This window comes from Amia ocellicauda, chromosome 18, assembly GCF_036373705.1.
Source record: "Amia ocellicauda isolate fAmiCal2 chromosome 18, fAmiCal2.hap1, whole genome shotgun sequence".
In the NCBI taxonomy this organism is placed as follows: domain Eukaryota; kingdom Metazoa; phylum Chordata; class Actinopteri; order Amiiformes; family Amiidae; genus Amia; species Amia ocellicauda.
Window position 1 is genome coordinate 1,160,516 of NC_089867.1, and position 25,198 is coordinate 1,185,713.

The window sequence follows — 25,198 nt, forward strand, 5'->3', positions numbered from 1 at the left end:
GTGATGGACGCTGCTTCATTGCCTTCTTTTCAGCACTTTTCCCTGAACGTATCTTGTTATCATTATTATTTAATTCTTAGCAGACGCCCTTATCCAGGACGACTTTCAAAACAAAGTGCAAAAATACAGTGCAGTACAAGGCATAACATATTACAAATTCAAATTCACAACACTGTATAGGTTTTGCTAAAAATGATCTCCCTCCCCGGCTTTCAATACACATTGTACAGTATCAGCACTGCCTTTGGGAACGAAACCTGAAACCTGAATTTCTCCGGCATATCAGTTCTTATATAACTAGATATTAGAATTTAATATATATACAGCTTTTCAGCTGTAAACTTTTATATGTTCAAAATACTTTCTTCTCCAACCACCGGCCCCACATTTTATGCGGTAGGCTATAATGGATATAATATAGCCGACAATCTGGACTTTGTAATAAAATTTTAAATTGTGAAAGACTTATAATCGTGTTGATTGCTGAAACACGTGATTTTCTACACATCATATCTTCATATATTAATATCATTATTTATTTTATTAGGAGATTTGCACCGGATATAGAGCTCATCTGCCTGTCCTGATATTTCCTTGGAATTCAATCTTGATCACGTTGCAAAACCAGGGGCAGGATTAAATCAAAAATGTTGGCAAAGTGCAAGCTCGAAAAGCTGTGTAAGAGTCGCAGGACAGAATCTCAGCTCAGATCCTCTGAATTAAATCAGAAACATGAGGACCTGTGAGCGGGGAGGGGCCTGGTCTGGGGGCGTGGCTTCCAGGATGGGCGGCAGCGCGAGAGGCACCGCGAGCCAATCACAGTGTGTGAAACTGAAGAGAAACCGGAGGCAGAAAAGAAGGATGGGCTGCGAGAAGAGCGATGGGTCAATAAAGAAGATAAACAGCGATCTGGTGCTCCGTGCTGTGAATCTCCCCGCTGACACAAAACTACAATCCTATACTTCGTAGTGGTTAAATATGAGTAGAAGAAAAAAGAATACAATAAAAACCGAAGCCGCCATTGATGAAAGCTGTGTTGTTGCAATTATTGTATGTTTACGCTACGGCCGCTTTGACAGCAGTGTCACTTGATGCAGTGTTCGTCTCTTAGAAGTTCCATATAGAGATATGCATTAATTTTTCAAAACCTGATATGTCCGAACTTCGATTACAAAATGCATACATTAGATAGACATTAGATACAAATTAGATAAACATTAGATACACATTAAATCTGAGTGCATTACTGCCCGTGGGTCTAGGGTACAGATACACTGTAAGAAAGAATACTTACACGGATTTCTAGGCGTATCTGGATGTGAGTGACACTGAATGCTCAACTCTGCTGGCTGATATATTTTAACAACGATATGTATGCTAACCTAATACAAACGGATACTGGACGGGATTACCTTTGCCATTCTGTTGGAATAAGCCGTCTCTCACTGGTGAGTGCATTTGCTAATTTTAAAATTGAAAGGAACACAGCCCACCTTTCTGTTACTCTAAACTACTGCCAAATGTATCATGCATGGAAACACCCCCCTTATATATGATATAGGCTGAATATTCATAACGTGGTATTGAGAACGAGTGAGGATTAATATTTACTCGATAGTAGGCACTACTCCCACGAAAGTTGTGTTAAGAAGGAAACCATTTTTAAGACATCAAATAGTTTTCAGAACAACGAACAAAGCAACAGCAGAATAAACGAACAAGTGAATTAAACAAATAAATCATGAAAAAATACGTAAAAAAACAAAATCGAAACACTGACACATTGCTGTACAAAATATAAAATGACATTCAATAACAACACATTTTCTCTCTGTGCAGGAACAATAGGCAACATTTTGTTTGTGTGGATGTTGGGTGCAACATGTAATTTGTTAACCACACTGTACACCTGTAAAGCCTTAATCCCAAGAGGCTTTAGAGTACTCCGAAATTGTCTAAAACTAGAAGAGCTGCGAGAGCATTTTCAAATTGTTTTCTCGCAGATATTTTATGGATTTAATACAGCGAAAATGTAACCACTCCCACTGTATTGTTGGGCGGGATTAACTACAACTTTAACTAGCCGCTAATAGCAAACTACACAACTGTATATCATTGTATTTACATTAAAAATTAGAAGACAGTAGCATCTAACTAAACATGAAAGCACGACTGAGTACAGTTGTGAAGTTTTTTAGTAGCGGCTGTGTGAAAATTGTGTTTTATTCTCTCACTTTGTGCAAGTAAGGAACTGCGAGAAGGTCGTTTTGTGGCGCAAATCGGGTTAGATTTAATACCACGACATTTTAGCGCGCAATTTCCATTCTCAGATATGCCGCTAATGCTTCTGTGAGTGACTCGTGTAATGGGGCTCATTCGGGTTAGCACGTTACAAAAATAAAAGTAGTTACATTAAGCCTCCCGTGGTGGGAGGATTATTTAATCCTGCCCCAGGTCTCTGGATCTGCTTAATCAGTCACCTGTTTGATCATGAATGCTAATTATTTTGTACTATGTAAGAGCGTTTTCTGCATTGATACACAGCTTTAATAGACAGAGCCATTTCAAAGCGCTTTCATGTTGTATAATATGTAATATTTCAATGTTATGCTATTATGTTTTCTAATTTGTATATATCTGCTAAGATAAGTGATTACCGATTTATACACCAGTGTAATTGTTTATGTATATGCGCTCGTTTAAAATAAATAAGAAACACTTAAATTATCAATGTAAATGCAGTGTTTCTGCCTGAAAATGTTATGGGCGATGTTCATATGTAAAACTATTAAGTTTTATACAACTTTTTGTATAAGTTTTTGTATACTCACATGAACCTATTCAGTGCGGTGGTTGTATGTATTTTAGTCCGAAATATTGGCAGTTCTAGTGTTAATAGGGTGTCAATGATGAAAAGCGTAGTCGCTTTAGTCAGAATCAAAGTTTTGAACATTTATGTGTGTTGTTTTTACCTATATTTCCAATTGTGGTTGTTTGTTTTTCATTTACAATCACATTTGCTAGCCATGTCAGTTTTCAGAACGTGAGATCTCTGGTATGGTGTTTTTTATTTTTTATATACGAAAATAATGAAGACCTTTTTAAGACCTTCAACATCAAAATCGTTTAAGACTTTCAAATCGTTCATGTTTAAGACCTTTCAAGGCATGACAATAATCTAATACTTTTTTGATTCCAAAACAGCCTTTTATTAATTCCTACAGTGACCGTCTGTTTTCCAACTCTTTAACCTCACCCTTTTTTATAGATACCTCTGGCTACAGGCTTATAACTTCATACAGAAAACTACCATGCCTAGAATGCATCTGTGCAGAATACGACCATTTAGCCAAAGAATGCTCAGACTTTCGTGTCGCACCCCATGTAAATAAGCCGACAGAGTAATGTATTCTGTGCATGGTAGTTTTCTGTAGGAAGTAGCATGCGCGCCATGTTCGGTGTGAAGTTTACAGTTCCTGCTTGAGCTGACCCGCTTTTGAGATCATTTTTGAATTAAAAAAAAAAACTATAAAAATAAAATACAAAATATTTCTTTCATTCTCCCATTCTACTAGTAAAATACTAGACTTTCATGATGGAGGCGTGATTTTTCAAGCCCTGGAAATCAGTTTTGCATTTTCCATACTTTTTCCAGACTTCCAGACTAGTGTATGAACCCTGTCTGTAGTATTTTGAGTCTATTTATTGTTTTACATGTTTGTTTTCAGAAGATTCTGGTGATTAAAAAAATCAGCAACCATAAGTCATGCCATTTCTAACAGAGCAGCAACATAGAGATGTCCCTGAGACCCACTTTCCAATGACACATACCTAACAAATTGGACAGCTCATGTTTCAAGAGTGAAATTCAATTCTAGCATCTGAATCCTAAAGTACAGCCTTTAGTTTTTATGGAGTGTAGATAAGAATGTACAGACCCAAAAAGTATTTCACCAAACACTGTCAAGGTACGAAAAGTCGATGAGTTACACAATATTTTTTTTCAACCCCAGCCAAGTAAAGAACAGAAAGCAAGGAAAACTAGGTCATATCAGCATTGATTCTGGTCCTTTTTAAGCTCTGACAGTTTTTAAAGTTTCTGGCTTTGTCACCAACTGCAGAACTAAGACAGGGACATCTGACCTCACATAAAGTGAAGTGCACTGAAGTGCAATAAATGGCTTCCAGTTAAGAAATTCTCTCTGCAATAATGACAGACATATAAGTATTAATCCATATCTCACCAAAGCATTTCAAATGCTCAAACACAGCCAAGTGGAAAACAGAAACCAGCTCCTTAGAGATGACAGCTACAAAAACAGACAACTATAAAAAATACCCTGTCATATAAAGATGTTATGTCAAGGGAAGAGCCTTTTTACAAAATGACAAGAGGACAGTCCTGCAAGCAAGACCTGAAATGATCAATGGCAAAATAAATAATTTACAATTAATTTAATTTTGTATCATGGTTCGCCAAATTTGTACAGTGATTACCCCTATGGAAACTAACACCTGCATTCACAATGCCAATTAAAATAGAAAGTCGATAGAATGCCCCAGGAAAATACATTCGAATTACTATACAGACAAACTATTCCAATATAAGCTGCTGCTATTTCCCTGTAGAATGAATGACATGCTATAACATTAGCCCCATTTTAATACTTTAGTGGTGAAGCATAATTGTCAGTATTTGTTGACATTTCTCAATGATCATATCCCCATTTCATGTTCTATATTCTTTGGTTGTACATGTATTTCATGCATTTGGTTTTGGTCAAACACTCACTATGCTTCATGCTTGCCTAATTAAAAAAACAACTGAAATGTATGTAAATTAATAAGACTAAGGTTTGATATCATATCTGATTAATTTAATAATGTAACTTGAAAAATCTACTGATTATGTGTTAATATAATAAGATGATGCAAAGAAGCAAAGTGATTTATTTATTATCATTTTATAATTTACAAATTATATATTTTCAACTTCATGGACCCTATTTAGCAAATATGGGCACAGCTGCTGTTGCTAGGATAAACATTATTGTTGTAGTGCATGGAAATACAAATTAAAAGTCAGGTCTCTGACATGGGTTACCGCACATCAGACAGCACACAGCCAATCAAAGCAAAGTCGGTGGAGTAAGGTCAGTACCAAAATAAGGAAAGTTCCTTTATAGAGCACTTAGATGCAGGGGTGGAAAGTAATGAATTACAACATCGTTTTTAGTGTACTTTCTTGAGTATTTTTCAAATTCGTTAATTTTACTTTTACTTAAGTATGTATAAAGGCATTTGTTACAGAGTACACATTTTGTAGGCTGTCATGTGGGTGATAGACAGACAAATAGACCAATAAATTAAAGATCAATACATTCAAATGTCAAGCATTCCGCCCACAACACTCAGCAGGCCAATCAAATTGGGTATCGTAATGGTTACGGTTGGTCAGCCAATTAATCAAAGATTTGTAGTAGCTAAAGTAAGTTAACTACCTAGCTAGACATGAGTATTAGTGAGTAGGGGTGTACATTTTTTAATCCAAAATGAAGATCGAACGAAACAAGCGTTTGATTTCGACCATCGAATTTAAAGACTGGGTCGCAATTTATTTATTTATTTGGCTTTGCCAAACCAAAATTAATTCAAGTATCAGCAAAAGCAAACTGACAGCAGAGTTAATATCTTTGCGTATGTGCATTTATCCCGTTTATCCATTCTTATGTTACTAAATATTTTAATTAAAAACCTATACTGCATTCCAGCTGTAAACTCCTCAAAATGAATACAATATAAACACTTTATTTTACAGTCGCCGGACCTGCAGTTTACGCAGTAAGCTATACCGAATATAATATAGCCGACAATCTGGGCTGTGTAATAACATTAGTCATTGTGAAAGAGTTATAATTAGAGATGCGCCGATCCGATAATCCGTATCGGTATTAGTGCGATACAGGCCAAAACCACTGGATCGGATATCGGAAATAATAGATGTTGTAATCTGATACAATCCACCTACAAATCTAGCCTGAAACTAATCCCTTAAAGGGGAACTCCACCGAAAATCCATATTTTCTCAGGTTATTCTTTAAGTAGCAACATATTCTGTGCAGTGAGTTTTCCATGTCCAGCTCATTCTATGTACCAGAAATCAGAGATTGAGAAATATACCATGACGTCACCGGGGTCCTAACTCTGGAGCTGCTTTCCTGAGAGTCAATGGGGGAAAATCAGAAAAGTCACGAAAATCATTAAAAAATAACATTTTATGCATGTTCGATTGGACCCATCATCCTATTTTTCCAAAAGAACCATCGGTTTGTAGTCATAAAAAGTAGTATTTCACCACACAGAACTGTCGCTATTATTGAACATGATTATTTTATTCCAGCACCACAGTGCGGCTACAGCCCAGTGTGAACTGCGCATGCGTGTTCTTCACAGAGCCTGCACTGCGCTGGAGCCACACGGCGGTGCTGGAATAAAATAATCATGTTCAATAATAGCGACCTGAGGAGACCTCAGTCACATAGAGGGCATAGAGGGCATAGAGGGCATAACAGTCACAGTTATGACCAGAAAACATTGCCACAAGGACACTAATGTTAAGGCATTTTCGATGCAGCTCACATTGCTAAACTATTAGGCTATTGAATGAAAAATACATTAAAACAAATTGAAGATCACAAAGTGAAAACTTAAATGTATGACTTAGGACTAACACAGGAGATGCTATTTACGTTTATGTTAAGTTGAGTTACATTCTACATTGAAAATTATATTTTTTTACTGGAAATGCTTATATATATATTTATATAAAAGCATTTCCATATATATTTGAGTTATTTATATTGTCATATTTTAATCCAGTGTATGTGAAATGCGATTATATTGAGCTGAGCAGTACAATTACAAATGCCTGGATTGGAGGTAACAACTGGGACAATGCAGAAATTAAAGCATTGTTTACAATGTGGATGGAAGATAAAGTTAAAAAAGAAAACGAAGGAAGTGTACGAGCGCTGCTGTCTATGAGGAGACAGGCTTCTTTTGATGTGTATCAATCACTCGCCTGACCAAGTTAAAAGGAAAATAAAAATGCAAAGATCAGACTTTAAAAATGACAACAAACGCAGTGTGTGTATATGTAATACACATTTTCAGGTTATAAATCTCAATTTTCTATTGATAACTAATGCATATGATTTATTGTGATTTAATGCAGATGTCCTACTAAATGTGCTTCCCTTTCTGGTGAATTGTATAACAGCACTTTTAGACTTCCAGAAACGAAGATAATATATTTCCTTATTCAAATGGTTAATTCGAGTCCAGATTGAACCAGCACACTTTTAATTATATTAGAAAGCTTCGGCTGCAAAGGGTTGAGATTACTTTTAAGGAAAATACAGAACCAATATATACATCTCAATATTAATAAGTTGTGATTATAAATAAATAGCATACACCTGTAAGCAGACCTAATGTCATGCATAACTGGTTTGTTTGAGCAGATGTGTTTAATTCCCGGCATGCATTTCATTTAGGCCTCCTTTTCGACCGCATATGTGAACGCACTTAGGCCTCTTAAACCGCAAATGTGAACAGGGGTCTCTAAAAAAAAGTCGGACTAAATTTGAGGCAGCCCATGGCCAGCCTAATAAGTGCGAATGGGGTCTAACAATACATTTATATCAACATCTGTTAGTGTTCTGGGTAAGTTTGCATTGTGATTTTGCCAAGTCAACACCTTGAACTCATGATTCATCAGACCAGGCCACCTTCTTCCATTTCTCCTTGGTCCAGTTCTGATGCTCATGTGCCCATTGTAGGCGCTTTCGGCAGTGGACAGGGGTCAGCATGGACACCCTGACTGGTCTGCGGCTACGCAGCCCCATACGCAACAAACTGCGATGCACTGTGTGTTCTGACACCTTTCTATCAGAACCAGCATTCACTTTTTCAGCAATTTGAGCTACAGTAGCTCGTCTGTTGGATCGGACCACACGGGCCAGCCTTCGCTCCCCACGTGCATCAATGAGTCTTGGCCGTCCATGACTCATTTTTCCTGCTTCTAACACATCAACTTTGAGGACAAAATCTTCACTTGCTAGTATATCCCACCCACTGACAGAAACGAGATTATCAGTGTTATTCACTTCACCTGTCAGTGGTCATTATGTTATGGCTGATCGGTGTGTGTGTATATATATATATATATATATATATATATATATTTACACATACATACATACATACATACATACTTCTTCACACAGAGAATAGACTGGATAGGATCCTTGGATCAGTTAGCTATTAATGAACACCAAAGAGCATGATGGGTCGAATGGCCTCCTCTCGTTTGTAAACTTTCTTATGTTCTCAGGAGTCTGAATCAGGAGTCTGAGTTTTAGTATGTACTCTAGAACTCTTGATTTTTTCAGTTTAATGCCTGGTATATTGTGATACAGTACAACAAAGGTTGCAGTACATACCTTCACAAGTCCCAAGTCTATTTCCAGAACATTAGCTAGCTGAAAAAAATTAAAAGATATAAAAAACATTAAAATAGACAGACCAATACACAGATAGATAATTTGTAGATATATTGAAAAATAACTAGGCACATACCTCAGAAACATTAGTATGCTCATCGATAGAGACAAAGATTTTGTACAGAAGAGTTTCAAAATAATCGCCTTGAACCCGATTCATCACAAATCCTTCCAATGGTGGTACTACAAAGTAAATAAATGAATTACTTTAATTTAAAAGGGGAACGCCACCAAAAATCCATAATTTCTAAGGTTATTGTATAAGTAGAAACAGTCTGTGGAGTGAGTTTTTCATGTCCAGCTGATTCTATGTACCACAAATCAGAGATCGAAAAATACGCAGTGATGTCACGAGGGTGTTATTTGCTTTGCTGGAAGTCAATGGGGGAAATCAGAAAAGTCACAAAAATAATTAAAAATGCACATTTTATGCATGTTTGTTTGCCCCATCACCCTATTTTTATGAAAGATCCATCGGTTTGTAGTTTGCATGCTGCTGTAGCCTACACGGCAGTCCCCCGAATAAAATAATCATGTAAAATAATAGCGACGGTTCTGGGTGGTGAAAAAAACTTTTAATGACTACAAACCGATGGAGCTTTAGTAAAAAAATAGAGTGATGGGACAATTGAACGTGCATAAAATGTAAAATGTTAATTTTTAAAGATTTTCTGGACTTTTCTGATTACCATACAGATACCTGTAAACCAGAAAGTCTTACCTCACTCACAACCTTGCAGATTATTTTTCAAGTTAGATTTTTTTAAGTACACATTTCAAATGATCGCTACCCTTCCACAAATTAATTAAATCTTGCTTTGTGAAAATAAACAATATATTTAACATAATTTAATATAACAGGTTAAGCGATGAAAACTATATATAATTATAAAAGCATATTTCTGCTCTAACTCTAAAGAAACCATTCCATGAAACTCAAATTAAAGGAATGTATATCATAAAAGTTGTATTATATGGATTAAGTTAATTTAATAAGGTGGTCAAATTTGATTAAATATAAATTACATATAGACTTGATTTTAACTCAACACATCAAATGCAATATTAATATATAAATAAATTCAAATGTATATATTAAAGGGATTAAAAAACATTGTTCCATGTCATAGAAAGGTAATTATTTGGATTTATCACTGCATACATTAATACTACAGCAAACATTTCTCATTTTAAAAAAAACACCTCTTACCTGAAATACAGCTGTCATCAGATATGGGGACATCAAGGTAAATGAAGCCTTTATTATACAAGCCTTAAAAAATAGAAAAAGTTGCTGTAATTTTTTTTTTTTTTTTTTATGTTCAGCTGTTTTACTGTGCACTAATACCACCCAATTCAACATGCCTCTCTGTGACATCATCTTAGAACCTACACTTTACAGTATTTAATTGTGTATGTTAATGGATAAACATGTTAAACATACCTAATACCGCTCTTTGAGACATATGAAAAGAATACTGCACCTTAAAGGGAAACTAGAGCGGTTCCAAAAATTATGGTTTTATGTGTCTTTATGTTTTTTTTTTCCATCAACATTTTTCATTGAAATAATTCCTAAACTGGAATGAGCCAACTGAAAATATTTCTCAGCCCCTGTTTCAGTCCTGGCTTTGAATTTCAGAACAGCCTTCCAATTCATTATTTTGTAAAATAAGGAAATTGTTGGGTCTATCATGTTAGATAGTTTTTATTTTAAAGACAGGGAATAGAAATACATATCAACGTATTTAATGGTATATAAATATTCTGTCATTTACCATCTTATTCTTATAGTATCTCTGAGCTTGGAACTGCCTAAATCAGTTTGGATTGCAGAGTTGGAATATGTACTAGTGTTACATGGTATACTGGTACTGAAAAAGTACAGCGGTACTAGAGTTTTGAAAACGATACCAGCATTTTGAAAAAAAAAATACTTTTTTATTATGCGAATGACAATTTGATCTGGTTAACAGGCATCCGTCTCTTTAAGAAGAACACTGACAGTGGTGATGTAGGGCTATTGCCATGTAAACAGCGCAGACTCATGTCATATGAGCTGCACAGCAAGAGTGAAGTGGTCGTGTTCGTGAAACGCAGTTCTGCACAGACATTCAGAGATCCACATTCTCTGTGTGTTTTTGCATGATGTCACTAAACCCCACGCATAGAAATCTGTGCAGAATCACCACAGCCCAGCACAGCTCTGAAAAGTTGCTGCGGGAGGCAAGCTGTGGCTGTGAGACAAAAGAGATGATGCAGAGATCAAGAGGGACATGTTAAGCTGAATGAAAACTACTGCCCCCTTGTTAGCATAGGTGAACGTCAACTTATCACACAATGAAGCTGTGAATTGTCAGCACCATAGATATAGCATTCAAAATCTACTCTTTAGCATTGTCAAAGCTTTATTAAATCATTACATCCACTATTTTAACAAATATTATGTAAATGTATAATGAACAATAAAGCTGTAACTTAAATGCTTGGCAATTCTTTTTTTTTAAATAAAAACTGTAAAATAATATAAAAATAATAAAAGATCAAGTCATCCAATCAGATTCTCATCCTGTTCAGCCACTTGTTTTGTTCTTTTGTTTAGAGTTTAGAGATTAGAGATTAGAGATGGCACCAACACCACCACCCCACGGTAATACTGATCACTGCGGTGAATTCTTCCATGGTATATCGATACTAAAAATCTGACACTGCCACAGCCCTGGCTTATAGTTGACCTTCTTGGGTAATTACGTTAGAAGTGCAGTCCTAATTATAAGCAGTATGTGTCAGTAGTAATTTAAAATATCCATTACGTTTTCAGTCTGTACTGTCCAGAGGACAATTTAGCAGCTGCCTCTTTTAAAAGAACTACTGAATGCAGTTTATTTTTTTAATTATTATAAAAAAATGGATTGTGAAACCAGCTGGGATCCTGGGATAGGTAGTTTGTGTAATTTTGTATAGGCTTGTTTACAGTATATTTAAATAAGGATTTAAATTGGCCCTTAAACCATAAAATTAACAATAAACATTAATTTGCAGAGAAACATTTTCCTTTGTATTTATTGTTTATGCTTCACATAATTTGAACTGGTCAGTATGGCCTTTCAGCTATAAAAAATGATTAAAGAAAAACTTTTCAAATGTTTGTTTTTGTATGACACTCACTCAGAACCACATTGTATTCGATTGATCCAGCCAGCTGGGGACCCGTATCTATCATTTTATCAATAGCACTCTTCTCAGCCAAGGAACAGATCTGAGGAAAGCATGAACAAAATGTTCAAATATTCTCAAAACACATTGCATTATGTCATAACATGCCACCAACATATTTATATAAACATTAAAAACTCTACTGAAGATGGCCACAGAAGACCTTCCTGTATATAAATGGCTACATATCCCATAATTCCCGTAATGTTTAAGCCAGTGTTCCCAACCCTGGTCCTGGAGGACCCCCTACCCTGCTGATTTTTGGTCAAACCGAGCTCTCAATTACTTAATTGAACAAAAAATTTCCTAAATCAGAGCATTTTAATTATTTTAAACAGTTGGGGGTTTAAGTTATGTATAGAATTGTATAAATAACTTATTAAAGAACCAACTCTTTTATTACACAATTTACAAAGTCAAATCTAAGCAGATTGTTACTTCAATTAAGTAATTAAGAGCTTAGCTGGAACAAAAACCAGCAGGGTAGGGGGTTCTCCAGGACCAGGATTGGGAACCCCTGGTATAAGCTACAGCGGACCAACTATAAAAAGCAACAATATTTACTTTTACCTTAACTAAAAACACAGGAACCCTAAATGAAACTTGAAATAAAGAAGAGATTAACAGAGCTTTGACCATAGCTGTCATGGCTACACTCACCCTGATGTCATCCTCAGTAATGTAGCCAGTCTGTGCCACCCACCAGGGCTCCACTGAAATCTCAACTGGCTTCACTGGTAGTAGGTCTCGTGCAGTTTTCCTCCTGAAGAATTTCTGACAAGAAAAATCTATGGTTAATAACAACCCATTCTTAGTATACTTTTAAATGATCATTTACATTTAAAATGTGCCAGTATGCCATTTCACTTTAATGCATGCAAACTAAAAGAAGAAAGTTAATAAGTCATCTAATTTAGTGGAACATGGGTGCTACTATCATGGTATATCTTACTTGTGAACTGTTTTTCACTTCCTGTAATACATACAATCTTCTGTGATTACTTTATTCTTAATTTTTTCAGTATATTTAGTCTATGGGACATGATTGATTTTGCTTCCTTCATTCAAAGTTTTTGGACCCCCCCCCCCATTTAAAACTTTACCATTACTGGTATTATGTTACTAGATTTAAGTGCAGCTTTTGACACAATTGGCCACCTCTTTAAAAGCCTTGTCAGCTTAAACATGATGGGAAATTGAAGCGCCACTAGTAACAACAATCGTGTTATTTTACATATTACACTGTTGAATTATTATTGCATTACTATTATTCCATGAATAATGTTGCATTACCATTATTATTACTGCATTATTACATGAACATTCATCACTTTTTTATTGCATCCTTTTATACTTTTGTTTTGTGCCAGGAACAAATACATATAATTACAGTTGAGTACAGTATTCATGGATTTCTCCATTTGTGTGAATCTCAAAAAGGTATCCCCCATGAATGGTGAGGGTCTCCCTGTACATACATATTATATATATATATATATATACAGCTCTGGAAAAAATTAAGAGACCACTGCAAATTCTTCTTAAATCAGCATCTCTACATGTATGGCCATTCTATTTCAGTGTCTGTTGAATTCCAACACAGGCACACCTCATTCTACTGAATGAGGTTCTGATTAGGTAATCACCTGAACAAAATCTTATTTAATGAGGAAAAGTATAAAAAACACTGCTGTGGTCATCACTATCCTCTTGCAATAGGACCAGCTGGATGGCAAAAACTGTGCTAGTAGTACCTCAAAAGTAATTGACCATGCCAAAAGAGTTGAAAAGGAAAGTTTTGAGTGAGGAAAAGAAGGGTTCAATTCTGGCTTTACTGGCAGAAGGATACAGTGAGCGTAGGCATGCTTTCATCCTTAAAATTTCAAAGACTCATCGATTCATAAGAACAAGGTCAAGCAGCAGACATTGGGGACAACAAAGCTACAGACCGGCAGAGGGAGAAAACGGCAACTCATTTGAATGTCACTCAACAACCGTAGGACAACATCAAGCGACCTACAAAAAGAACGGCAAACGGCAGCTGGGGTCGGTTCGAAACAGGCTCCTAGGGGCAGGGCTGAAGTCGTGCAAAGCTAGAAAGAAGCCCTTCATCAATAAGAAGCAAAGAAGAGCCAGGCTGAGGTTTACAAAAGACCATAAGGATTGGACCATAGAGGACTGGAGTAAGGTCATCTTCTCTGATGAGTCAAATTTTCAGCTTTGCCCAACACCTGGTCATCTAATGGTTAGACGGAGACCTGGAGAGGCCTACAAGCCACAGTGTCTCACACCCACTGTGAAATTTGGTGGAGGATCGGTGATGATCTGAGGGTTTCAGCAAGGCTGGAATCGGGCAGATTTGTCTTTGTGAAGGACGCATGAATCAAGCCACGTACAAGGTTGTCCTGTAAGAAAACTTGCTTCCTTCTGCTCTGCTCTAAGGATTGTTTTTTCCAGCAGGACAATGCTCCATGACATACAGCCAGGTCAATCAAGGTGTGGATGGAGGACCACCAGATCAAGACCCTGTCATGGTCAGCCCAATCTCCAAACCTGAACCCCACTGAAAACTGCTGGAATGTGATCAAGAGGAAGATGGATGGTCACAAGCTGAAGAACTTCATTTCTGCATTTCTGTGTCTGTATAAACAAGGTCACTGTCTCACTGTGCTACGGTACTGTGCTACAGTTCAACCCTGATACCTAGAAGAACAGAGTGTGATAAGAGACAGTTTTCAGCAGCAATTTGGGCTTGATACATCCCCCCTTATTTTAAACATTACGTATGCCTTAATTCTCACTAATTTGACCATATATGGGTCTTCCTGAGCAGTTGTCAGACAGAAACTGAACTTAGGCCGTGTGTCCACCAAAGCGTTTTTTTCTGAGGCCAGCGTATTTTTTCCAATTGTTTGCAATGGGGGCGCCGCATATTTAAAAAGCCAGCAGCACAACGAGGTGCTGAGTGTACATTTTTCTGGTCGCCGAGAGTTGAAAAATGTTCAAATGTTCACCGACCAACCGTCACATCCTACTTGTACAACAACTGAACAATAATGGAGAAGTTAATATTGCTGGTCTCCAAGTATTCATGTCTGTACCAGATGACATCCCCAGACTACCACAGGATTAACATGAAAACGAATGCTTGGAGGAACATTTTGTTCGCAATGGGTCTACCAGGTAAGTAGCAGTCAGCTAGACTCATCGGAAAAAAGTCCAAATACTTAAACATAAGTACAAGATCTGAATACTTCTTCCACCTTTGCACATATGCTACCTCAGACAAATGGAGACGTTCCTCCGAGGTGATGGCCTCCCGGTAATCTGCGTCTCTCCTGAAAATCTCATGAAACCACATAGACCGGCTCCAAAGCACTCTCAAGCACTCCCAGCCTGGCATTTTCAGAAAAGCGTCTGGCATTTTCAGCTGCAAAAAATGCTTTGGTGGACACAAGGTCTTACACTCATCACGGGACAGACAAGCCCTGTTATCTCTCTCTCCTGTCTGGTCTGCATATAAGTGTCTGTAGTTTGTAACTTCTGTAAGGTCAAGATACACTATGAAATTTCCATGAAATCTGATTTCATGAAATGCAAATGTGTTAGATTTCGTTGGATTTCATGAAATCCGTATGCGTGAAATCACACAATTTCATCAGGTGAAATCAGATTAAATAGTGACGTAATCACATGCTATATAAATGGCGTTTGGGAGCGGGACTACGTGACTACTAAGTTTGGAGTTTTGAAAGAGAAAACAAGAAAGATCGAGAGTGTAAGTACTATCTGTATAGGCATATTTAGTTATGGCAGCTTCAGCCATGATGTACATTGTGGCCAAATAGAAGACGGCTTCATTGAAGTCTATCCAAGTGTACACTAAGTATTTGCTGCAGAAATGAATGAAAGCAATACTAGTCCAACATATTTGCATATTTGTTCAAAACTTGTACATTAATATTCTTGCGATATCTAACACTGATAGTCTTACATCGTTTCATGTGTGCATGTATTTATACAAAACGAAAACAAACAAAAAACAATATTGTACACTTTGCTAAAACTATTTTTGTTACATTGAATCAGGGGTATGCATAAATCTGGAAGTCATCACAGTATATTTCTAGATAATTAATCGAGCAGATTTAAACAAATAAAAATGTCCATTATAATGACTGGTGATTATACGGTTAACACTAGAAGCGCCAACATTTCAAACTACCTACAAGAGCCAACATTATAGTATAATAATGATAGGCAAACGATCAAATAAAACTAGCACAAATCTCTATATTAACGGAGACTTCGAATATTTTGCTTTTGACAACTTGAAAAGACGTGAGCAAAGACTAATCAAGGCTAACTTACCAGTATACAAAATAATATTTATAAATATAAATGTATAACTTTTAATGTAATTACTGGGCAAATATTTAACACAGTAACAACAAAACACTAAAACCCCATGTAAGACACACGACTACGATTTGACGAAAATGAAATGGGAGGTAAGAAATACGAGACTGAAAGGAAAATGTTTATTTAATTTTAATGAATGGCTTTTGCCAATTTACCACAATTTTACGTGTACGAGACACTAGCTGTAAACTGTTTAAACTGGTGCTTCCCTGGCTCTCCTGTCCAACTTCCTATCTGCTGTTCAAGCTTCCCAGTGACGTCGTAGATGTTGTCATGCGACTCCTTCTTGCTCTCTGATTGGATACTTGTCCAGGGCGATTTCATGCAATTTCATGAAAATAGGACTCTGCTCTATTGCTTGAAATCGGATTTCTTGCGATTTCACATTGAAATTTCGAGGAAATCCTGAGCCGCATTCGGATTTCATGGAAATTTCATAGTGTATCGTGGCCTTAAGACTGTTCTCGAGATTGCCTCTTGAACCTCTTGCTTGCAGCTGTTCGTAATTAAAACCTTTTGATTGGAGGTGCATCTCTCTCTGGATTTCTGCGACTCTTCACAAGCCATAAAACAAAGACGAGCTGGTTGAATTTTTGCACCAGGAGTGGCATAAAGTCACCCAACATCAATGTGAAAGACTGGTGGAGAGCATGCCAAGACGCATGAAAGCTGTGATTGAAAATAAGGGTTATTCCACCAAATACCGATTTCTGATTAGTATTGTGTGGTTTAAAAATGAATATGAACTTACTTTCTCTACATTATTCAAGGTCTGACAAGACTGCATCTTTTTTGTAATTTTGACCAGTTGTCATTTTCTGCAAATAAATTCTCTAAATGACGATATTTTTATTTGGAATTTGGGAGAAATATTGTCAGTAGTTTATAGAATTAAACAAAAATGTTCATTTTACCCAAACACATACCTATAAATAGTAAAACCAGACAAACTGATAATTTTGCAGTGGTCTCTTAATTTTTTCCTGAGCTGTATATAGAATATATATATATATATATATATATATATATATATATATATATATATATATACACATATATATACACACACCTATCTAGCTATCTATCTATCCACACATATCCACCCCCCTTGGACTTTTCCACATTTCATTGTGTTACAACATGAAATCAGAATGGATTTAAATCAGGAGTTTTTGCCACTGATCAATACAGAAAACATCAAAGTGAAAATTATAAAACTGCAAATTGTTCTAAATCAATTACAAATACAAAACATAATTGAATGCATAAGTGCGTCTGCTAAGAAATAAGTAAATAATAAAAAAAATAAGTAATCACCCCCTTTGCTATGACACACCTGACTGAACTGTGGTGAAACCAATTGTCTTTAGAAGTCATGTAATTAGTTGAATGGAGTCCACCTCTGTGCAATTAAGGTGTGTCACATGATTTCAGGTTAAATACACCCGTCTCTGGAAGGTCCCACAGTTGGTTAGTACAATTTCTAACAAAAACTACATAAGACATGTGGGAGACTCTGATACCAAGTGGAGGAAGATTCTATGGTCTGATGAGACCAAAATAGAGCTTTTTGGCCTCAATGCTATGCACTATGTTTGGCACAAGCCTAACACTGCACATCATCCTGAGAACACCATCCCTACTCTGAAGCATGTTGGTGGTGGTGGTGGCGGCATCATGTTATGGGGATGCTACTCTTTACCTTGTAAAGATAGGGAGCAAAATGGATGCAGCAAAGTACAGAGAAATCCTGGAATAAAACCTGCTGAAGTCTGCAAGAGACCTGGGACTTGGGAGAAGATTCATCTTCCAGTAGGACAATGACCCCAAACATACAGCCAAAACCACACTGGAGTGGCTTAAAAACAAAAAGGTCAATATCCTGGAGTGACCCAGTCAAAGCCCGTACCTCAATCCAATTGAGAATATGTGGAAAGAGTTGGAAATTGCTGTTCACCAAAAGGTTCCCATCCAACTTGATGGGGCTTGAGCAATTTTGCAAAGAAGAATGGTCAATAATTGCTGTGTCCAGATGTACAAAGCTGGTAGAGACTTATCCACATAGACTCTTGGCTGTAATTGCTGTCAAAGCAGCCTCTACCAAATATTGACTGAAGGGGGTGATTACTTATGCATTCAATTATTTTCTATTTTGTATCTGTAATTAATTTAGAACAATTTGCAAATTATATGTTTCTCTTTAACATAATGGACATTTTCTGTGTTGATCAGTGCCAAAAACTCCTGATTAAATCCATTCGGATTTCATGTTCATGTAACAAAATGAAATGTGGAAAAGTCTCAAGGGGAGAATATGTTTGAGAGCCACTGTTCATACTAGAGCTGGGAAAATTGAATCAATCAATTATTTGAATATTCAATGATTATTTTGGTTCCGTTCCATTCATGCAAATTACTGTCTTTATGCGCCTTTTATGCTTTGACTCTTTAATGCGAACTAAGTGTTAACATATTGCTAAGATAATGTAGTGAAACATAGTGAAAATGGTAGACTGGGGAGTGAAAAGGACCAAGGGGGTGAATAATGGCAGGGCTGGTGACAGCAAATGGTTCAGGAGTACATTGTGTGGAATATTTTGTATCAGTCTACTTTTTCATAGCCACCTGGAATAATGTATTTGTTCCAGACACGAGTGTTCTCAGATTTTTGACCAAATTCCAGCATTTAGGCAATCCCACATTGGCAATTTAAGATTCACACAAATCCAACGTAAAAAATGAGGTGGAATTGATCCCGACTGACTTTGTTGCATGTGTATATACATATATATACATATATACATATACATATCCATTTTGGACTTTTGGACTTTTCCATCTTGTGGAAAACTGCAAATACTTTGTGTCATAAGCACCAATATACATATACAGTTACACTGTAATGTGGACCAATCAGGCAATGTGATATACAGTGAGGGAAAAAAGTATTTGATCCCCTGCTAATTTTGTACGTTTGCCCACTGACAAAGAAATGATCAGTCTATTATTTTAATGGTAGGTGTATTTTAACAGTGAGAGACAGAATAACACCAAAAAAATCCAGAAAAACACATTTCAAAAAAGGTATAAATTGACTTGCATTTTAATGAGGGAAATAAGTATTTGATCCCCTATCAATCAGCAAGATTTCTGGCTCCCAGGTGTCTTTTATACAGGTAACAAGCTGAGATTAGGAGCACTCTCTTAAAGGGAGTGCTCCTAATCTCAGCTCGTTGCCTGTATAAAAGACACCTGTCCACAGAAGCAATCAATCAATCAGATTCTAAACTCTCCACCATGGCCAAGACCAAAGAGCTGTCCAAGGATGTCAGGGACAAGATTGTAGACCTACACAAGTCTGGAATGGGCTACAAGACCATCGCCAAGCAGCTTGGTGAGAAGGTGACAACAGTTGGTGCGATTATTCGCAAACAACAAATAACTGTCAGTCTCCCTCGGTCTGGGGCTCCATGCAAGATCTCACCTCGTGGAGTTTCAATGATCATGAGAACGGTAAAGAATCAGCCCAGAACTACACGGGAGGATCTTGTTAATGATCTCAAGGCAGCAGGGACCATAGTCACCAAGAAAACAATTGGTAACACACTATGCCGTGAAGGACTGAAATCCTGCAGTGCCCGCAAGGTCCCCCTGCTCAAGAAAGCACATGTACAGGCCCATCTGAAGTTTGCCAAAGGACATCTGAATGATTCAGAGGAGAACTGGGTGAAAGTGTTGTGGTCAGATGAGACCAAAATCGAGCTCTTTGGCATCAACTCAACTCGCCGTGTTTGGAGGAGGAGGAATGACCCCAAGAACACCATCCCCACCGTCAAACATGGAGGTGGAAACATTATGCTTTGGGGGTGTTTTTCTGTTAAGGGGACAGGACAACTGCACCGCATCAAAGGGACGATGGCCATGTACCGTTAAATCTTGGGTGAGAACCTCCTTCCCTCAGCCAGGGCATTGAAAATGGGTCGTGGATGGGTATTCCAGCATGACAATGACCCAAAACACACAGCCAAGGCAACAAAGAAGAAGCACATTAAGGTCCTGGAGTGGCCTAGCCAGTCTCCAGACCTTAATCCCATAGAAAAATGTGTGGAGGGAGCTGAAGGTTCGAGTTGCCAAACGTCAGCCTCAAAACCTTAATGACTTGGAGAGGATCTGCAAAGAGGAATGGGACAAAATCCCTCCTGAGATGTGTGCAAACCTGGTGGCCAACTACAAGAAACGTCTGACCTCTGTGATTGCCAACAAGGGTTTTGCCACCAAGTACTAAGTCGAAGGGGTCAAATACTTATTTCCCTCATTAACATGCAAATCAATTTACAACTTTTTAAAATGCGTTTTTCTGGATTTTTTTGTTGTTATTCTGTCTCTCACTGTTAAAATACACCTACCATTAAAATTATAGACTGATCATTTCTTTGTCAGTGGGCAAATGTACAAAATCAGCAGGGGATCAAATACTTTTTTCCCTCACTGTAGATCTCTTCTGGTGTCAAAAAGTTGTAAATTATTGATGCTTGTGACTCTTCATGAATAAGATACATTGATTAAATTATTGCTATTAACAATAATTCTGCTAGTCCTGGTTAGATGAAGAAGCTGAAGTTTGTTTACAAAGCAGTGAAGGCAAAGCGACTCACATTTAAATTGGTGAATGCATTAAACAAAATCAACAGCCCCAGTAAACTGGCTAAACTAAGGAGCATGAGGTATGTCTCTTTCACACAATTGATCAGTTGTGTCATGTCTATGGTTACACTCAGGGATGTGCAGAGGGAGGAGGCAGGGGTGGCATGAGGCACTGCCCCTTTGCACTAATGCTGCTGATTCATGTTCAGACTGTGCATAGAGATGTACAGTAAATAAACCATTTCTAACCACATTGAATTAACTGTATATATTTAAAGCAGTGTGAAAAAATAAATGTCTTACTTTAGAAGACCTGCACTGGTTCATAAGATCAATATACTGGTTTCTCCCAATTCCAAGCAGCCTTAGACCTAAAAAATAAGCCATTAGGTACCTAAAGTTTATATAGAGCTCAAGTGATCCATCATTTAACAGTGACAATGTAAGAAGAGGTTAGAGTGTACACTAACAGATGCAATTTAAAATATGTATATGGAAGAGGATTTTAAATAATTTTACAGATTTACTCATTTAAATCTATAATTAACAAAAAAATGTTTTATCTAATACCAGTCATCAGCATTCTGGTGTACGTTCCATGAAGTATGTACTAAATTAGATAATACATGGTTCAATTCATATGTCTAGGACATTGTGAACCTGACACTGTTGGCCATGCTCAGACATAACACCTCTGGAGTTGGTCAATTGTAGGACAACTCTAAGCCACACTTAAGCATTTTCAACTTCCGAAAATATCATAGAGCCATCCTAAAACTGGCCAGACTTGGAGATTAGTGAAGAATCACTACCTGCTTTATAAGTGGGGAATGATATCTAAACTGAATATTTCAAATTAAAGCTGAAAAGGTGCTGTATGGAAACTGACAAGTCTGCTTACATTATTTTACGTGTGGATACACTAGAAAGCTTTATAACTTCACCTATAGATAGATTAAATTTATGAAGCACTTACAGTCAGCAGCTGTGAAGTTTGGTAAAGAATCATAACTCTTTTCACTGTTCATAATATCCTAAAAGAAAAACAATAGATTATTACAGTTTTGTTTTTGTTTAAGTCATGAGAAAAAAAAAAACTTAAATAGGTTAAATTTGGCACAATTGTACGCAAAAATGACTTAACATGGTCCTAAACATTTAATGAAAACACACATACAAAAATACTAAAAACTAAAATCAAAAACATTGTATAAGGTGAGATAATATGCATTGTATTGCAGTTTTCTATATAAAAGTTATAGGTCTTATAAACAATGTAAATGTATAAGCTTGACATATGTTCACCTATGCTATTCTTGAGAAAGTGAATGAGAAAATCTATTTGGAAATGTAAAAATTCTGTACTGGGGTCCAAAGTCTGTCTTGGTAATCATGTGATTATATATAACTGTAGTGCTGTACAATGGTATTCTTATCTGTAAAAATACACCATACTCAAGGTGAAAGTTGGAAAGGTTATAGGCTATATTTTTTTAAATAAATTTTTGTGATCATTGTTCAAAGTAGGGAATGTACTGCCTTTAATACCAAGTTTTATCATTTTTTCTCATTAAGTTATAATTCCGCTGACAGTTAAAAACTTAAAAATTTAAGTGAAACAGTTTCTTTTCTTTAATGTTAGCTCTTAAAAGTAAGTTGCAGAGAGTCAAATATTTTTGTGGATATGGTTTGCACAGCTTACTTAACAAGAAAAATTAAGTGATTGCAACCAATACTGTGCCCAAACACTCATACCTCTGCTGTGTATAAATAATGTAAAAAAAATCCAACTCTGCCTTCAGACATACCTCCATTATTCCAATATAGTAGGAGAATGGGGTGATCCTCAGACCCTTGACCATGATGTCAGACAAATGGTACGGGTATAACATGAGATGTTCACGGCTGTACTTCAGGAGTTCTTCGTAGTACTTGCGTTCATCTTTTTTCACATGCCTCACTACACAGGGGAGGGGGACAGTACTTTCAAACTTAACTTAATTTAAGTTAACAACAGCCACAACTGTAAATGTTATAAGGCAGCTTTAATAATAATCATGTCTTACTACAGTAAAACTTGTAGGAAAAAAACACTGAGATTTTATAAAAATGCTTTTTGAAATTGCAAATAAGAATACTAATTTATTATTAATAATAGCAATAACGTAACATGAGAAGTTAAATCCACAAACATCTCCAAATCTTATAATGTTACCATGTTCACAAGTAACCAAATAAATCAGAAAGCCACAAATACTGTAATGTGTGCTATATTTTAATAAACTGAAAAGGGAATGGATTTCAGTTCAGTTTTTTTTATATATTTGTCACTGCTGTAATTATTATAATTGATCACAAAAATCCAACTGGATGCATAATCAGACAAATCCTGATATAAAGTCCTAATTTAATCAAATGAAGTATGTAAAAATATATACATTAACAAAGAACAGAAAACAAACTGTATAAAATAATTACTGATTTATCATCAGAATTGCTGACCTGTATCAGCGTTTATAGACCTATCTGACAATTACAGCCTTTGCTGTAGTGATATGACTAATTGCAGATTACTAGCAAAGAATAATAATACCTTCGGTGTAGAGCATATTGTGTTTTGTTTTTAAAACACGATTATAAATCAACAATGTTTTACAGAAAATATACTCTTCTATGAAGTACGTTTATGAAAGAAAAAGTCAATAGCATACCATTGTGGATAGAACAATTTCTGGCAGATAACACACAGGTAGAAATATGAGAATAAGAATAAAATATGTTCAGGCATACAACCTAACATTTTTTAATAGCTGGACTCATCCATTCAAAGCCTCACGTACTTACCTAAGTTACATCGGAAACGTAACTGATTGCGAATACTGTAAAGAAGAACATGTTTTTCATACTCTCGTTGTGAGTTGCCAAGACTCTGCCGAAAACAAATGAGGAACATTGCGATGTTAGTATTAGTATTTAAATTAGAATGTATTTTTAATGTAACCTACTTTACAAATAAGAATGATTAAAATGTATGGAAAAGCAAGGTATAGTCACTGTCATTTTCAAATGTTTGTAAATATGAGAGAGAGATAGAGAGAACAGTGAGTCAGTAATCAGTGATAAAATAACATGAATGGTATCGAAGTTTAAAACATGTCGTATTGAAAAGAGTCTCTGGGCACCATTTCCTAGTTTGTTTGTTGTTCTTTTACCTTTTAACAATACCAAATGTGAAGGGGGAATATGGATGGTTTATTTTGTTATGATAAAAACACATATTCATTTATTGCAATTCAACGATAAAGAGAAGATGGGCCACAGTGAAAGAGCTTATTGTTTTATCTTTTGAATTTAAAAACAAAAACAGTCATTACATGGACAATTTATTCAACAAGAACAAGCATCTCATAATTAACACTATCTGCACTATCTATCTAACCAGGTAAAACTCCCAAAAGCTTTTCACATTTCTGTGGCGGGATGGTGTACAGTACCTGTTTGACATTAGCTGGCAGTTTATTCCATGGGTAGTTCTGCCTGATGTGAAATTCCACGTCTGTATTCATTTTCTCAGTAAACACAAGGCTAGTAAATCGTCGAGGGTTTTTGGGTGAGTCTCAGATTACTATACCCCCCTTAATTTTACAAAAATAATATATCAAAGTTAGTTGTCTAATCCGTCCCTGTTTTTCTTCTTTTTTTCTTTAAATCCCACTTCCTTGTTATATTTACAAGGAAACGGCCGTCACTGCTGTAATCGTCACTTCCGTTTTAGCTGTATCTGATTTCGTGGAATGATTAATAAAAGGTTACATTTTTAACAAAATATACAATATATGAATAACTGATGTCTAGCCCTTCCCCTTTAAATAATAATAATAAAATATATATATATAAACTATTTTCAAACTAGATGTGAGTGCTTGAGTTAAATCTGAATGTGTTAATAAAAAAAAGCTTCCAATGTTTATGTTTATTGTAAAAAGCTAAATTAAAATTGAGTTAAAGCCTTTCAGAATTTAAATTAATTTCATTGTGCTCTTAATGTCAGAATCACGTTTGTTCTTCTGATTATATTTGCCTTGCTATGTAATCATAATGGGTACTTAAATTATCTTCGATTATTTGCAGCAGGGGGAGCTATTTACCTATACATGCGAAAGTTTTGCGAAAGAAGGTTTAAAGCTACAAATAAAATGTTTGAAAAAACTAATATAAGCTAAGAACGTTTTTTCAAGTGTAAATCCTAAATTGTGATGGAATTCTCACTAATGAAATACCATTAAATGTATGGTATGACATATTCAATAAGATACAAAAGGAAGGTTTGGGGTTTTCAAATGTACAGTAAA

At 36.2% G+C, this 25,198-nt stretch overlaps 1 protein-coding gene across 1 annotated transcript in view; it reads right to left on the minus strand.

The window, feature by feature from the left end:
• Positions 1-24,593, minus strand: part of fam91a1 (family with sequence similarity 91 member A1) — a 52,265-nt gene extending 27,672 nt beyond the window's left edge. The window contains exons 1-10 of the mRNA XM_066690465.1: positions 24,341-24,593; positions 23,691-23,775; positions 22,655-22,806; positions 21,823-21,880; positions 21,150-21,217; positions 12,441-12,554; positions 11,733-11,823; positions 9,775-9,837; positions 8,641-8,747; positions 8,505-8,543 (exon numbers count right to left, since the gene is read on the minus strand). Of these exons, the coding sequence (XP_066546562.1) occupies positions 8,505-8,543; positions 8,641-8,747; positions 9,775-9,837; positions 11,733-11,823; positions 12,441-12,554; positions 21,150-21,217; positions 21,823-21,880; positions 22,655-22,806; positions 23,691-23,775; positions 24,341-24,412 (849 nt within the window). The 5' untranslated portion in view covers positions 24,413-24,593. The remainder of the gene's footprint in view (positions 1-8,504; positions 8,544-8,640; positions 8,748-9,774; positions 9,838-11,732; positions 11,824-12,440; positions 12,555-21,149; positions 21,218-21,822; positions 21,881-22,654; positions 22,807-23,690; positions 23,776-24,340) is intronic.
• Positions 24,594-25,198: the final 605 nt, after the last annotated feature.